The sequence below is a fragment of the Aptenodytes patagonicus genome, chromosome 1 (assembly GCF_965638725.1).
Source record: "Aptenodytes patagonicus chromosome 1, bAptPat1.pri.cur, whole genome shotgun sequence".
NCBI classification, from domain to species: Eukaryota; Metazoa; Chordata; class Aves; order Sphenisciformes; family Spheniscidae; genus Aptenodytes; species Aptenodytes patagonicus.
In genome coordinates this window covers 123011476-123026963 of record NC_134949.1, presented here as the reverse complement: position 1 = coordinate 123026963, position 15488 = coordinate 123011476, and the positions used below count along the sequence as shown (strand labels likewise).

Sequence of the window (15488 nt, the reverse complement as noted above, 5' to 3'; positions counted from 1 at the left end):
GTATTTCTTTCCTCAACACTACACTAAGACCAATTTATAAATAAAAGACCTCCACCAGGAATATGGTTTCAAGAGATCTGCAAACTCTCACCTTCCAGAGAAAACCTGCATTTGCTTTCTGAGGGATCCCATCACTCTACATGTCATCATTGTACTGAAGAAAATGAAACCTTCGGCTACTGACAGATCCAGGAGGGCAAAGAAACTTCTTTCCCGGAGTGGTTTTGTAGCTTTGAGCCTAGCCCTTGTATATTGCCAATGCTATATAAAAAAATAATCTCCCTGTCAGATCCCCTCTCAGGTCCCACCAAAGTCAGATAGAAGTTACACAGATGCTTCTAAAACAAAAAAGAATCTGCTCTTGCCTAATGAAGACATAATCCTCCTCTTGGCTGCAATGGAGCCACGCTGGTGTGATGGCGGGGGAAGTGAGTCCCACACAGACCCTAAGATCTCTTAAAAATAATCCTTGCTTTGGTTCGCCCAGTCCCAGTGCTTAGCCCCCTCTGGAGCTGCATCAACTGGAGCAGTTTTGCCGGAGGTTGCCCCAGCGCCCAGTGGTGCAAGGAGGCTATGGGGTGAGGGAAAGCAGGGGTTAGTTACTGTATTCGCATTTTTCTTCCCCATCACAGGATGTTAGCCAGTGGGATCCTGTTCACAGATCTCATGCTGGTTTTAGGAATATGACTGCAAATATCAGTTTTCTGTGATATAACTAGAATAAAGCAAACCCCAGAGGTGCAATGGTGTTTCTAGAGGGTCGCAGGGAGGCTCGTTCCTCGTCCCCCTGCAGAAGGGGTTAATTCCCTGTGTTATGGTTTAACCCCAGCCGGCAACTAAGCCCCACGCAGCCACTTCCTCACTCCCCCACAGTGGGATCGGGGAGAGAATTGGAAGGGTAAAAGTGAGAAAACTCATGGGTTGAGTTAAGAACAGTTTAATAATTGAAATAAAACAAAGTAAAATGGTAGTAATAATAATAATAAAAGAATATACAAAGCAAATGACGCACAATGCAATTGGTCACCACCCGCCGACCGATGCCCAGCCAGTCCCCGAGCAGCGGCCCCCCCGGCCAGCTTCCCCCAGTTTATGTACCGAGCATGACGTCACATGGTATGGAATGTCCCTGGGGCCAGTTTGGGTCAGCTGTCCTGGCTGTGCCCCCTCCCGGCTTCTTGTGCACCTCCAGCCTTCTCAGTCGGTAGAGCATGGGAAGCTGGAAAGTCCTTGGCTAGTGTAAGCACTACCTAGCAACAACTAAAACATCGGTGTGTTATCAACATTGTTCTCATCCTAAATCCAAAACACAGCACTATGCCAGCTACTAGGAAGAAAATTAACCCTATCCCAGCTGAAACCAGGACACCCTGCCAGGCGGCCACTGCACCCCTTATCGGGTTTGTAACCTCTTTGCTGCACTTGGGATGGTAAGTTGACAACCCGCTCTTCACCTGCCAGGGTGGTGGCAGGGAAGTTGTAACCCTCTGGCTGCTGCTCCCCGTGATGCGCTCCTGCCTTCCCCAGGGAAAGTCTGCTTGCCTGTTTCAGCGTGGGTTTGGCGATGCTGCCCCAACTTGAGTTTGGTGATGCTGCCCAACACGGCTCAGGCACTCTCCATGGCCCATTGTCCTTCGTGCCAGCGGAGAGCCCTGCCTTGGGGGCAGGTGACAAGAGATGGGGCAGCTGCCGCTAAGCCTTGGCTCAAAGTGCCTTCCTTGGGCACTGTTTCCCAGGCTGCCTCATGTCATGGAGGCTCCCTCCCCATGCCTGCCTCCGTCCCAAAGGAGGGGCATGGCCGCCAGGTCCACACCAAAGCAATGCTCCTCTTTCCCAACACCTTCCTCGGTATTCAGCCATGGGAGGAGGAAGGCTGGGCCAGGAAGTGATATGAAATAATTTTGTCCCAAATTTCTCCCATGAGGAGGAAGCAGGGCCTGACTGCTCACTCTCTGCTGTCACTGACCCTGCACGTCCTCCTGTCCTCTTCCTCCTCCTCCCTCATCTCCTTTTGGACCCTCTCCAGGCTTGAGGCAGCACCTTTCCACGTGCTCAAGCTTCCCTGAAGTGGAGTGGGGTGCAAGCCTTCACTGCCCTAACCCTATTTTTGATCCTTCTGCATTGCCAGAAGATTTAATCAATTGGTTTATCAAGAAGTGTACTGTTTTCCTAATTAGCCAAAGCCTGTCCTTACAGCAGCATCTTTTCCTGGTAATGCTTTAGTGTTCAGTTAAACTCTCGGGACACCATTCTGTGATTTGGATGAGAACACACAACCGGGCACATGATTTCTTTTTATTCTGGTATTTTCATGGCTATGCTTGGCCTCAGGCTGGTGCCGCTGGTGCGCTGGAAACACTTTCCCCAGCACTGGGGGAGCAGTCCCACACTGTGACCAACTCCTCCTCTGAACTTGGGCCATCCCTTCAACTTCTCCATCTTCCTTGGCCCTACAAACACTGTGCCTTGTGGCATGCATTAAAATGCAACTAAAAGATCTCAAAGGGGAATGCTGTGTGGGTGCTAGGGGGTGTGTGAAAGCAAGAAGTATCAGATCTGCCTCAAGGCTTCCCGGAAGCGAAGTGATACTTAATTTTGCTGCCCTGGAGGAGAGAAAATGAGCCCCCAGCAGCACGCAGGAGCTGTACCAGAAGCAAGCCATGTTTTTCCAGGGCTTTGGGCACAGCTCAGGACAGTCACCGGCACTGCCCACCCCCTCCTCCAGTGAAACCTGCTGTTGTAGGTATCTCCCCGCCTAGAGCCTGCCTGGGAAATTATCCCATCTTGTTAACAGCCTGCTCCCTCATTTGGATGCAGCAATGTCACAGGCAATAAAAACATGGGCTTCATCCCCCCCCCCCCCCCAAAAACACAGAATAAAGCTCCTGAAAGTGGGCGTGCAAGAAAATATCAAGATACTGTTTTCATCCATTCATTTCAATACCTCAATCACCGTCTAAATTCTCCTCTCTGGCAGCTGTCCTAGCAACAGCCCCCGGTAAAGCCGAGGAGCATCAGCCGAGGAGGGGCCATCCCTATCCCTGCTTGCCGCGAGCTGTTGAGAGTCGTGGGGCAGAGAACTGCCAGGGGCCACACCGCGCACCGGTGTGGATCTGCCATGGCCCCAGGGATGCCAAGGGCACTTTATCCCACATCACCAGCATCCTCTGAATGAGTTTAAATGCAGCTGCCTTGCAAAGCTAATAAATTCATTTTATAGGTTCCAGGTGGGCATTAATGAACCCTCTCTTTGGCTAACTGGTGACTACAGACACTTCTTTCTCGAACGGAAAAATAGCTTTTTAGGTTTGGGTTTTTTTTTTTTCTTTTTTCTTTGTAGGTGATGGATAGGAGATAGCCAGTGCCCCCTGTAGCGAGCTGTTTGTGTTGGGTTCGAGGGGCAGCCCTGGAAATGGCTCCCCCCTTCCTCCTCACACCCCACAGACTGTAATGTCACTGGAAGATGGACCTCACCTCAGATCGTAACAGCTCCTAATCCCAGGGGATTTTGCTGACACTATTGCTGTTTCTAAAAATGCCTCCATATGTGCCTGCCCGCACAGCTTTGGTCCCTTGTCTAGACCCAAGGACACATGGGGCACGGTGTGTTTGTGCGTGTGAGCATGCAGGGCAGTGAGGAGGCGAGTGTCAGGGTGCGAGGGCAGCCCCTGTGGGGTGAGCAGGGGAAGCCAGCTGGGGCAGCAGGACTGGCGATGCCCCGACACCCTGGCATCCTCCTCCCACTCCCCTTGTGCTGCCCTGCCTGCACCCTGCGGTGCCAGGGCCTGTGGCACCCACAGGTGCCCAGCACGGGAGCTGCCTCCGTGTCCCCTCAGCACCTCCCACCTGTGTGCCCAGGGTTGGAGCCAGCACCTGCAGCAGGAGGCCGGCTGACGGCACCCACGCCACGGGCTCCTGCCCTCCCCCAGCCTGGTGAGTCTGGGTGTTTTCCTGTTTGCCTCTTACCTTTTGCACTGATCCTGGGGACGGGGGACAGTGACAGCCAGGCTGCTGTCCCTGCAGGAGCCAGGAGCCAGGAGCCAGCCTCCGCCCGCTCACACCCCAGGGGTATTACCCCGGGGGCTTTCCGGAGCTCACATCTTCCTAATTCTCTTTCCCCAGGAGGGGCTGGAGCCCTGCACCCAGCCGTGCTTTGCTGCCAGGTCTGTACCGACACTTGGCGCAGAGGGGCTGGGGACAAGAGCGGGGGGTGGCTGAGAACTGGGAGGCTGCAAGAGCCACAGAGCTGCCGAGCCGCAGAGCTGAACCGATGGAGGAGAAGAGGGAGCTGGGGCTCTGCCTGCCAGATTTTGTTTGCTTTTACAGCCGTGCCAGTGTTTGCCTGCTCTTTTGGGCTGGGTGCGAGCAGCTGCATCTGGGAGCATAAACTTGGTTGCATATTGTTTGGGGGGGGTTGCTGGGTTTTCCACTTCAAAACAGTATGATACATATACAGTGTGTGTAAGAGGACTAAATTTCTACCTTGTGATCAGAAAAACTGGTGCTTTTGGGAAGAAATGAATGTACCCCACTGCATGAGTGTTGCTGTTTAAAGTGACACAAGGACCTGAAGTGTTGCTCAGGCGGGTAGGGATGGATGGCCCTAGAACTGGTTGGGAGAGGCTACAGATTTGCTACAGAAAGGTGGGGACTGAGGAAGGTGCGTGCATCTGGTGTATATCTGCGTATCTATCTGTACATCCCTGCTTGCTTCTGGGCTGCGCTGTTGTCCCATGTCTGATAGGATCGCAGCGTCCTGGATGCTGCACTGTTGCAAAATTTCCAGGAGCTGGAAGGAGGAAATGGGTCTATCTATCTTGTGCAATGCTCTGGCCTCCAGAAAGTTGTCTGACCTACTCATCCCTGTAACGAACATCCAGGGAAATGACCCAGGGAGGTCAGTACATCCATTGCTTTATGGTGGTGGAGAAGCTTGTCGTTGGCAGAAAACGTGGGGAGGTGGGAAATATGCTGTGCTAACTTTTGCTACTAGCATAGCACAGGGGTTTTTTGTGTGTCATCAGTTCATTAGAAGTTGCTAGAGCTATGCATTTTCTAAAGGTAGGTATTCCTCTAGACACCCTCAGTTTCTGGTGCTTGGTCACTGATGCTTTTGGCAGCAATATGAGAGAGATTGTTGGAGATGTTTGCTTGGTATAAATTAGAATGTAGGTCCTTTGATTTGTGAGAGCTGAGAAAATTGTAATAGGAGACGAGCAACTGCCATTTAACATCTACCTATGTCTACATGATAAATATCACATTTTAACCTCAGCAGGGAAGAAAAGTACAGCTAGCCAAAGCAAATCAGCTTGCCCACCTAATGCTGGAGGACAAAATTCCCATTGAGCTCCAAAGCCGAGTATCACATTCTCTAGGTACATCACATGACAGGAAATTGCCTCTTTTCTTTTTAAACCCCAGCGGTTGACTGGGACCCAACAACATCTCGCAGCCTGTGCTTCACTGAAGCTCAGCTGTTGGAAATGAGCCCAACTCAGACAGGGGCAGAAAGGACCGTGCTGGAGCTGTCGGCTCCAGCTGGGTTGGGTGCACTCCACTGGCAGCGGCATCCAGGCTCACGGAGCAGCCTCCAGCCTGCCTTTGAGCAGACAGACCAATTCTGCTTTGCCTTTGTGGGGAACCAGCCAGGTGTCAGTTCTGACATTTATGATGTAGATAGAAGTTATATTAAATGCCAGATCTCTGCAGCTGCAGATCGCTCTATTTGAACTCAAATGTCAATTTACAGCTCCGTAGTGATATCCCTGTCACAGTCCTACCTCCCCAGCAGCAGTGGGTGTGACTGCCTCAGCCCCCAGACAGGCACAGCGTGCTCTCCAGTGGCTCAGCTTGGCCTCTCTTCAGATTCAAACAGGGGTCAGACTCCGCCTCACTCATGGACTTGCATTTTGCAGCTCTAGCACTCCATAGCTGTAAGCATTTGGATGTTCAAGAGATTAAGATTAGGAGTAGGTCTGTCATTGCACGGTCATACTGGAGAGACGTGGCCTCAGCCATGTTCAGGGACAGTTTCTGAGATGGCAGAGAGACATGATGCGCATGGAGTCTACCCACACTTGCCCATGCGTCTCCATCCTCCAGTCCCACTATGTGTCCTGCTTCATAGCTCATAGTTACTCCTGCTCAGAGTAACTCCTGAGCTTGGCCGTCACAACCCTCCATCACATGCAGCCTTTTTAAGCCAAGGGGCCTTGGTGGCTTAAAGCTTTCTTCCCTAATTCCTCCTGTTAACTGATAAAATTCAATCTTGACAGATGCCCTGTGCCAGAGGCCCCTCAGCCCCCTCCTTCAGGAGGTGGCTCTCAGGGTCAGTGCTGGGCCAGTTTTCCTTCCACCCCTGGGGGAAGATACCACCATGAACAAAGTGGCTGCCAGAGGTTTATTTATTTTTCACTTTTCCTTCAAGAGAGCAGCTTTCCACCTCTAGTAGGTCTCCCTTCCCTTCCCTCAGCTGCGCCCCATGGATCTTGCCCAAGCCATGGAGATTTGGAGGAGCAGCAGGTACTCCTGTAGGGATGGTGGGAGCTGTTGAGGGGTTGAGCAGTGTGAACAGACTCTGGGAATAAGCAGAGTAGGACTCAGTCTTCTCTGCACAGGGGCCTTTGGGGTGTATGAGGGAAGGAGTGGTGAGTTTGGATTGGTTTTTTTCCCCACCAGTGGAGTGTCACCACTGCAAGGAACAGCTCACCTGTGTAAGTACATCCCTGGGGAAACTTTTGCATAGAGCAATGTCCAGGTTAAAGGCATCCTAAGCAATACAGGCAAGCAGACTGAGAAAGCAAATGCTGTCTAGGATCCTCAGATCTTCACTGAAGTTAGATCAAATGCATGGTTTTACACCTGCTGAGAACCGGTTCATTTATAAGCAATATTTTAAAATGCTTTGGATGGGGTGGTTAAGCTGCCTTCAGATGCTTTTCCTCCCTCCACTGACTGTAGAAACTGTAGGCCATACCCATCGGGCCACATAGAGACGTTTATGGTGTAGGTCTGTCTTCTAGAGCCCTGCTTTTGGCCATTCCCCAACTGTGGAAACCTTCCTGTGGCATCTTGCCTGTCATCCTAAACCCACCCCCTCCGTGAAGACATCACTCAGAGGATGTCCCTCTCCACCTCCCACAAGAAATCCATGGCATGAGAAAGAGAGGGCAAGCGGCAGGTGGCAGAGAGGAAAGGGACAAGGGTCAGTGAGCAAGGGCCAGCTCCGGTGGTGCTTCTCGGCACCACAGACCGTGGCCGATGGGGGAGCGGTTCAGGTCATTGTTGACACCTAATGGAAAATGAGCTTGGGCAGTGCCAGCAGTACACCTGCACTGCCGGGAAACCCACGCATTGGGAAGCAACCTGCCCTGAGCCCATCAGTTTTGCTTTGGACATCTATGTCACCTGTATTTAGTGTAACGGATGGAGAAGCAGCAATGCACTTGAGAGCAGGATGTGGCCCAGGCCGCTGCCAACCTTAGGGAATTCCCTCTGAATCCCTGGCCGGTGAAAAAGTTGCTGAACTGTTAAGTTCTGCCCCAGGTCATTTTTAACACAGGCAGTTCACTGCTCAGTGCTTGCCCCCTCAAAAGACGTAGGAGGGGTGACCCCCCAGCATGCACTGAAACCTCCTGTGGGATGGTGTGGGATGGGGACCACCACCCCAGGCAAGGTCCTGGCTTACCAGGATGCAACCCAGGTAAACTGCGATGCTGATTTTGGGCTGGGCACGATTTCACTCAGAGCTCCTCAGGGGAGCCCCACAAGAGGACTGGGGCAGTGGTTATGATTTGCAGCCCATCAGCAGTCACCTGGGGAGAGCGGCGGGGAGCAGAAAACCACTCTGGTTGTGGTCAAAACAGAGTTTTTGGGACAGTGAGATGTGACTGTCAGTCATGGAGTAGGCCAGTGACACAGGTGGCTCTTCCCAGTCCTGTGTACTCCAGCTCTAAACTGGTCCCAGTATGGATTTCAGTGGAGTTGCACAGGGCTTGTGCAGTGGCAGAGGAGGCCTTTAGGCTTGCTGCGATTTCAGGAGGAGATTTCCTGGGGAACAGGAGCGCGCCCTCTCCCTCCCTTAACCTCTCCTGTTATTGCCATCTGATGTGGTTATGGAGATGGGGCCACTCAGCTTCCTGCCGGCTTCCCGCCCAGCCGGCGTGCAAGCAACCCAGAAGTGGGCAACACCTTGCAACCCTCAGAAATGTCCCAAAAGAATATAGGGAGGTAGCTGAGGATATTCATCCTCAAAATGTCAATTCATCAGCACCGGAAGTCTTGTCGGTGCTACTGATAATTATTATGAGAAATGATTGCCTGTCTTTCCGGAAAAATTTGAGAGATCCAGTGAAATGCTTCTTTGTTTTGTCTGAAAGTTATTGCAATGATTTGCAAATGGTTTTACATTTTACAGTGTCGACACGTTCTACACGCTTAGGAGGAGCAATCTCAGATAAAGGTTTAAACTTCTTTTTCTCTTCCTTTCCTTCTTAAAGGATCTGAACACAGCTGTGAAATGTGAATAGATTTTAACTATTAAGCCCAAACTGCCACGATGTTATTTCCTGTAGCTTTGACTCATGCAACTGAAGAAATAAATTGGATCAGAATATTGTTTTGTACAGGGGATGTTTGTCTCCCTCTACCACCCCCAGGCTTGGCTCTATTTAAAGCCAAAATACCAAGGCATACTCTCATGGGTGCTCATTTTTCCTGCTGGCGAGGCACCTCATGGCAGGAACTGCTTGCTTGGAGCAGGGGGAGTCTGAGCCCACAGGAGCCTGACCTGGGCTCCCAGTGGTCGCCCACTCACCAGGGGAAGGAGTCTGATGTCATCTGGTGTGGACTGGTGCCGCTCGTATCCCCCAGGATTGCATGGTGAGGAGAACAGGGCTTTCTCCATAAAATTTATCATCCTGGGCTAAGCATCTGACTTTCAGTGAGACCCGGCCCCAAATCCATGACTGCATGGCTGGGAGGTCTAGCAAAAGGGTTTGGACTAAAACTCAGCACATGCAATTGCAGTAGCAATTAATTTATGTGAGTAGGTTTGATCGTATTCATGTCTGCATTAATTGTGTATTTCATTTGGCCGCAACAGCACCTGCTAGCACAGAACATGCCAGGTAAATAACTGCTCTTCATACAAGGGACAGCAGGTCATAAGATCAGTGTCCTCCTCTCGCTTCCTCTGTCTCAGCATCTCCTTTTACAGCATTTATGCCATAATGAAGTGCAGACAACTCAAAGAAGCCTCCAGATATATCTCATCTACTGCAGTGTCATTATCGGCAGCTGGTGGCTGTGTGCACAGCTAAACTCCCTCCTGTGCAGAGGTTCTGTACAACATCTATGCATCATTAATGTTGCCCTCACGGAGGGGTGTAATTGCTGCCTAGGCCTTTTGGTGGCTTTCTGCCCAAGGTTTCATTTCAATTCTTGATGTATTATAAATTATTATAATATAGTAACTCTTAAAAAAGAAAAACAACAACAAAAGGTAAGTATGCTGGAGAAGCCTTTGCTATCATGCTGGCCTGCCCTCACAGATTTAAAACTGTAGAAAGCCCTGACAGCCATCTTATGTGATTACAAGATTGCTGTCACAGAAGTCACCTTCAATAACAGTACCTCATTCAGGTGTGCTAGGGGCAAAAACAGAGGGAGGCTGTTGTCTTAATTTTCTAGAGACGTTTAAATTAGGAATTGTAGTGAGATTGTCAGTCATGTTACCTGGCTGCTGAGGCTCTGGGACTGCAGTGCTGATAGGATTGCTCTTATTAAGTGATTTACAGCTGACATTGGAAAGGGGAAAAGGACACTTCGGCTTCTTGTGTAAGACTGTCGATGCAGAGTGCCATGGCTAGGAGGCTTTGGACGTTCAGGTGCTTCTTGGTGTTACCATCTCCTGCCCTATTCCTGACCTGCAGTGATGCCAGTGGAAGTCCTCCTAACCAGACAATAAAACACCGCTTGCATAGCAATTTAGTTTGGAGGAGAAAGCAGTGAACTACTTGGGGGAGAACTGCCAGTCTGTAGGGGGAAGGATGAAGGGAGATGCTTTTCCTTTCCACTGCTGGGTAGGCAGTTGCTATAGACTCCCTCTGTATCCACTCCTTGGGCAAATGCTCATTGGGAAGTTGCATTAAATTACCGTGGGATACATTTCTGTCAGATGTTTGGTTGCTTAGTTTTCCATGGTGTATATCGTTACGAGAGCTGCAGAAGAAAGGCAAGACTCCTCAACAGGGGTGGACAGGAGGAGCTTGCTGCAGGTACTGAGTGATTTCAGGCACAGAAGTTTTGTTTCTGAATTCAATCCTTAAGCTGAAAGTAGAGGAGAGAGGACCAAGACAAGCCATGATAACAATCTTCAAAGCCAGAAGCAGTTGCGGTAGAGTGGGAGTGAGACACTCCTCATGCCTGTGGGGGCTTGGGGGAGAAGTCATGGGCTTTAAATAGCAGCACGGGAGGCCTGGGCGAGGTATCCGTGTGAGTGGCCGACAGCCGGGGCAGCTGCACACCGTAACAGACCGTCTGTGAGGACTGAGGAGGGTTTGCAAGGCAAGTGTTTATGGGGGATGGACTCAGCCTAGCTGGCCTGGCTTGGAAACAGGAGGTAAAGAGGTCCCTCCAGGCTGGTCCAGCTGCCCTGCCTCTGCTCCGACCCCGACATAGCTTCCTCGCTGGGGAGGGGAACCAGTAAAGGGAGACAGAGGGAATCGCATCTTTATCTGACGATTTATCTGGCATGTCCCTGATTTTTATGCTTTTCTAGAAAAACTACAAATAAGGAAGGAAGAAAGAAGTGCGAAGGACAGAAAAACAAGATGTTGGTGCTGTCTAACAACACAGCCTTGAATTCACTCCTCTCCAAGCTGCTTCAAGACTACCTGGAGCAGATGAATAGCTCTGCACCTTCCCAGGTCAGAAGTGCCAGCAGCAGTCTGGAAATCATCTATGTGCTGCTGATGATCGGCCTCTTTGGCTTCTTCACAGTGGGAGTCATGCTGACCAACATCCGCGCCAGGAGGCTGGAGAACTCCCGCGACCCCTACAACACCTACATTGCCACAGACATTTGGCACAAGAAGGACAGGGAGTATTTTCAAGCCAAGCTCATAGAAAATTACAAGCTGTGCTGTGTCTTTGAAAACCATCTGGCTGTGGAGCAGCCAAGCACGCAGATTCCCGAGGCGAAGTCTTCCTAGCAAAATGGGAGAAAGGATTGCACTTTGCACGGGGACAACCCGAACAATACCTGGTATAAACCAGTCTAGCTGCTTACCCATCTGCAGAGCTGCAGGCCATGGCCTCGGTCAGGCTGAATAACCGTGGACTGATGGTGAAGCTGATGGGTCTGTGATGGCCCTGGTGCTGCAAAAGTACCCGGCCACCAGTACCTTGTTGCAATCGCTGTAAGGTCAAGGAGGGGGACACACAGCGGGAGTATCATGGACTCATCAGCTTCACCTAGCGAAAAAAGCAAATGTTGGCGTTGCCAGTGTGAACACTTGCAGTAGCGCATGTAATTAAGACCAAATTTGATCAAACACAAGCTAGAGGCGTTAACAGCCAAGTATGGTTTCGGCAATCATTTTCAAGTAAGACCAGTTTCTTGCAAGAAAAAGTAGCTGAAATATTTCATTTGCATTTTTGTCCAGCATAGAATAATAATTTTATAAATTGTACAATGTTGTGGATGACCTATTTCTTTCAGAATCATGCACCTCTCAGATATAATTTTAGAAGATTCTTATTTTTTGCTGAAAAACAGTTCTGTGGAAAAATGCAGACTTTGGAGGGAAATTTTTTAGTGACTGTCCCTAATTCCTAGCAGGTATCCCAGACTGGTCTTGCCGGCTACTTTTGGTTTTCCTTCTCATGGATGGGGGTTCATCCTGGCAGCAATATCCACCCTTGTACAAAGATTCAGCAGCCCACAGGGTCTATGCCATGCAAGTGTGCAATATTTCAAGAGTTTCAGTCACATTTAATTATTGAACAAGACCTAAGTGCTAGCCCTTGTTGGAAAGTGAATTTCCACTCCGTGAAGAGCAGTTCCACAAAGTGTCAGATATTTAATCACCGACACAGCTTATGTCTGTGCTTAACTTAAATCCTGTGAGCAGTTCCTCCAGCTCCCAGGAGCAGCCTGCCTCGGTACAGCTGTTTATCTATTGCAGTACCCAACACGAGGTCAGTGCCAGCAAGGTTTTCCTGCCCTTGGCCTCCTTCAGCGGGCCGTGTCTGCCGAGCCATGGGGGGAAGGCAGCAGTCGAACTTGGCTTCTGCGGCAGCAGCTATCAACTGTCTCTGTTAAAAGGGAGAAATACGGCTCCCCTGGACATCGCGTTACTCAGAATAGCAATCTTGCCAGCTTGAAGCCTGTTTTCTTGTTTGGGATCAAAGAAGCAATGGTCTGGGCAGGAGGGGGCTTTTATTTCTGCTCTACAGATACACATCCCATTTTTAGCTACTGGAGAGGAAAGAGAAATGGGAAAGGCTTGAAAGAAAGTAATGCAGAGCAGCTGCTTCAAAGGCAAGGCAAGGGCAGAGCGGGGGCAGATAGCTACCCACATATTTGGACGGGCAAGCGATACAAGTCACAGCACATCCCCATTCCATGCATACGTCCTTCTTTAGCACTGCGCTTTCATTAAAGTAATATTCTAGCCATGGTTGTGTTCCCAGAATACTTAGGACAATTAAAAATGCAGGGTATTTTTTCTTAAAGATATTTATATGGTGCCCACCATTAAGCTGAGGGCAAGATACATGTTTTCAGTGTCTTGAACAGCTTGGAAAATCTCCATCAGCTTAATTATCCGAGTCACTTTTTCCTCTAGAGGAATGTAAACCAAAGCCAAGCTTTGGAAAAATGTTGACTTCTCAGCTTGGGCACTGCTCTTTTGGGATCTCACCATGCAGTCTGTTTATTACTTGCATTTCCCTCCCACTGTGAGAGTGCAAATGCTCTTGCTTGCTCGTTCTCCAGAGGCAGGCCCGTGCAGCATTGCTGACAACGTTTAAACTTGCGTCAAAAATGACCTTTAATTACATTAAAACCTTTGAACATTAAGCTTGTCAAAAGGGCTCCTTCTTGCAGCTCCCCCTCCACACCAAGTCTTTTCAGTTATTTTGGATCTAGGCACTTGCTGGTCACCTTATTTTAATAGCCTCAATGTAGTTATTTGTGACAAGGGTGATTGTCAGCATTAGTTGGCTTCCACTTTCTTTTTGAGCTCTGCTGTTTTATTTATTTAAAAAAAGAGGGCAACTTCTGTGCCTTAGTCATACCACTTTTCTGTGCCACCAGGCTACAAATCACCCTTCAGTGGCAGTTGTGGACTCCCACTGCGGCCTTTCACGTTACCTTTCAGTCTTGTAGTTCTCCTTTTTCCCCTATTTTTTCACTTGTACAAAGCAATAAAATATGAATTACAAACTGCGCTTGTGGCCTCAGATGTTTTTTTCTCCTAAGCTGTTTCACAAGCTCGCAGAAAGGGTGCTGATACTACCTGACGGGCACCCACTCACCCGTCCCCTTTCTACACCCTATTAACCAGGGCCAGACCTGGGTGCTGAGATATCTCTCGGTACACCCAGATCTGGAGAAATATCAAAATGTCAGGAACAAATTCCTCACATCAAGTAAACTCCCAGGGTTTGCAATACCCCAGGCAAGCTTGGCTCCAGTGTTCGGTGCAGCGATTCTGGCTGCAGCCTTCGGGCACGTGTTGCACACAGCTTTCCACCGCAGCCCCAGCAGCACCTGCCCCACGGGGGCTTGGGTTTTGTTGCACCCACCCAGAAACGACACTGGGCCTGGCAAAAGGGGAGAAATAGCTGTGGGATGGTAGTCCCCCCAGCAAGGGAGGGAGGTCTTGTGCCCACGTGGAGCCCAGTGGCTCTGCACGAGACGTTGGTTGAGTAGCTAGCCCTCACGGGATGCTCTGTTGATGAGATTTTTTAAGGCTCGAAAGGATCGTTCTGATCATAAGAGAAGTAGGAGTACATATCATGAGATCTTAAGGGTTCAGGTCAGCCAGGTCTCTTTGCATGCACTCCTTGAAAAGGCTCTGAAATCCCTTTCTATATAGCTCTGGATTATGTAATAACAGTTTTGGAGATGTAAAGTGTGAGCCAAGCTGCAGCCTGCATTGCCAAGCATCCTCCAGGGCTTGTAAACACAACTCCCACTTCCTCTCTCATTACCACTGACTCATGCAGGATGGCTGACACGGGACCCGTCTCTGACTTCATGTAATAGGAGAAAGAGCATTCACTGGCCACGGAGTGCCTAGAAATGTGTGGTTAGTTCACTCGCTCGTCATCTTTGTCATAGACCAAAGGCCAGCAGCAAACCTGTCATAATTACCATCACACAGAGCTCACGTTTTCTGATTTCCTGCTTGTTGGGGAGATTGGAGAATCTTAAACTCATTAGGCAAGTGTTGCACTTTCTTTGGCCCAAACTTTAAAAGTCTCTTGCTCAGGAGACATAAAATAGCCAGGGACTGTCAGAGGTTTATTTTTCTTTGGTCCCCAATAGCTAAAGTCCCTGGCTTCATCAGCTGTGGCTTATTCTAGTCCGTAGCCTTGCTGCTGGTTGGCCTAATGAGCATACCTCCAGGCACAGGTATTGCTCTCTGGCTACTTATGGTTTTTATAATAGAAATGACATTATATAGAAATGTCAGCATTATACAGAAATGGCATTTTGAATTTAAGCCCTACATTGTTAACAATGATGTGGTGGTAATGCACAAAGGTCTCAAGCAAAATCAAAGCCCAATATAGCAGGTTCTGTGTATATTTTGAGACGTTCTGTTTTCTACAGTTGCAGACTAACCTGGAAGTTGTGTGGTACAAAGGCACACAAATAAAATAGTTATAAATAACTGCAGTACAGCACAAATGCAGACAAGATTCTGCGTTGTACCTCTCAGAGGAGAAATTCAGTCCTCACGCCTTGGTGGAAGAAGATCCAGGGAAGTTTTTCACTAGGTTATGTGGCCACTGACTCACAGGCAGATGAGGTCTCCCTCTTCTCTCCTTTCCTACCTGCCCTGGAAACCTCTCTGGGTTACCCAGAGTCTACAATCACTGCAGCAGTGATTGCTGCAGCCCCCCAAACCTAAAGCATGTCTTCCCGAGCCATGTCTGCAAAGCTGTTGCAGGAACGTCATCTGCAATGCCCCTACTGGAAAAGACTTCCCCAGCCATGCGTGGAGCAGGGTACAGCATGCAGCAGGGCACAGTTACCCTCCTCTGGCAGCACTCAGTCATTTGCCGAAGTGGGAGTATATTTACCTGAGGATATGTCTGCATGGGCTCACACAGAGAGTGTGTGGGTGGCCCAAGCTCAGCTCAGCTTTAAGATGGCCAGATGCCAGCTTTAGCTGTAAGAAAGCACGGGTGCAGTGCTGAGGTTGAGACCAATATGCCCTAAGCAGTGGCTAGAAGTGGTTTACATCCAG

The 15488-nt window shown here is 49.6% G+C and overlaps 1 protein-coding gene across 1 annotated transcript; it reads left to right on the top strand.

Moving 5' to 3' along the window:
• Window positions 1–10701: 10701 nt before the first annotated feature.
• KCNE1 (potassium voltage-gated channel subfamily E regulatory subunit 1) lies at window positions 10702–11763 on the top strand. Its single transcript, XM_076328870.1, has one exon. It carries the CDS (start codon window positions 10836–10838, stop codon window positions 11214–11216), a length of 381 nt encoding a protein of 126 aa, XP_076184985.1. The 5' UTR covers window positions 10702–10835; the 3' UTR covers window positions 11217–11763.
• Window positions 11764–15488: the final 3725 nt, after the last annotated feature.

Coding starts and splice junctions, on each gene's coding strand:
- KCNE1 (XM_076328870.1), top strand. CDS start 10,836: ATGTTGGTGCTGTCTAACAACACAGCCTTGAATTCACTCCTCTCCAAG.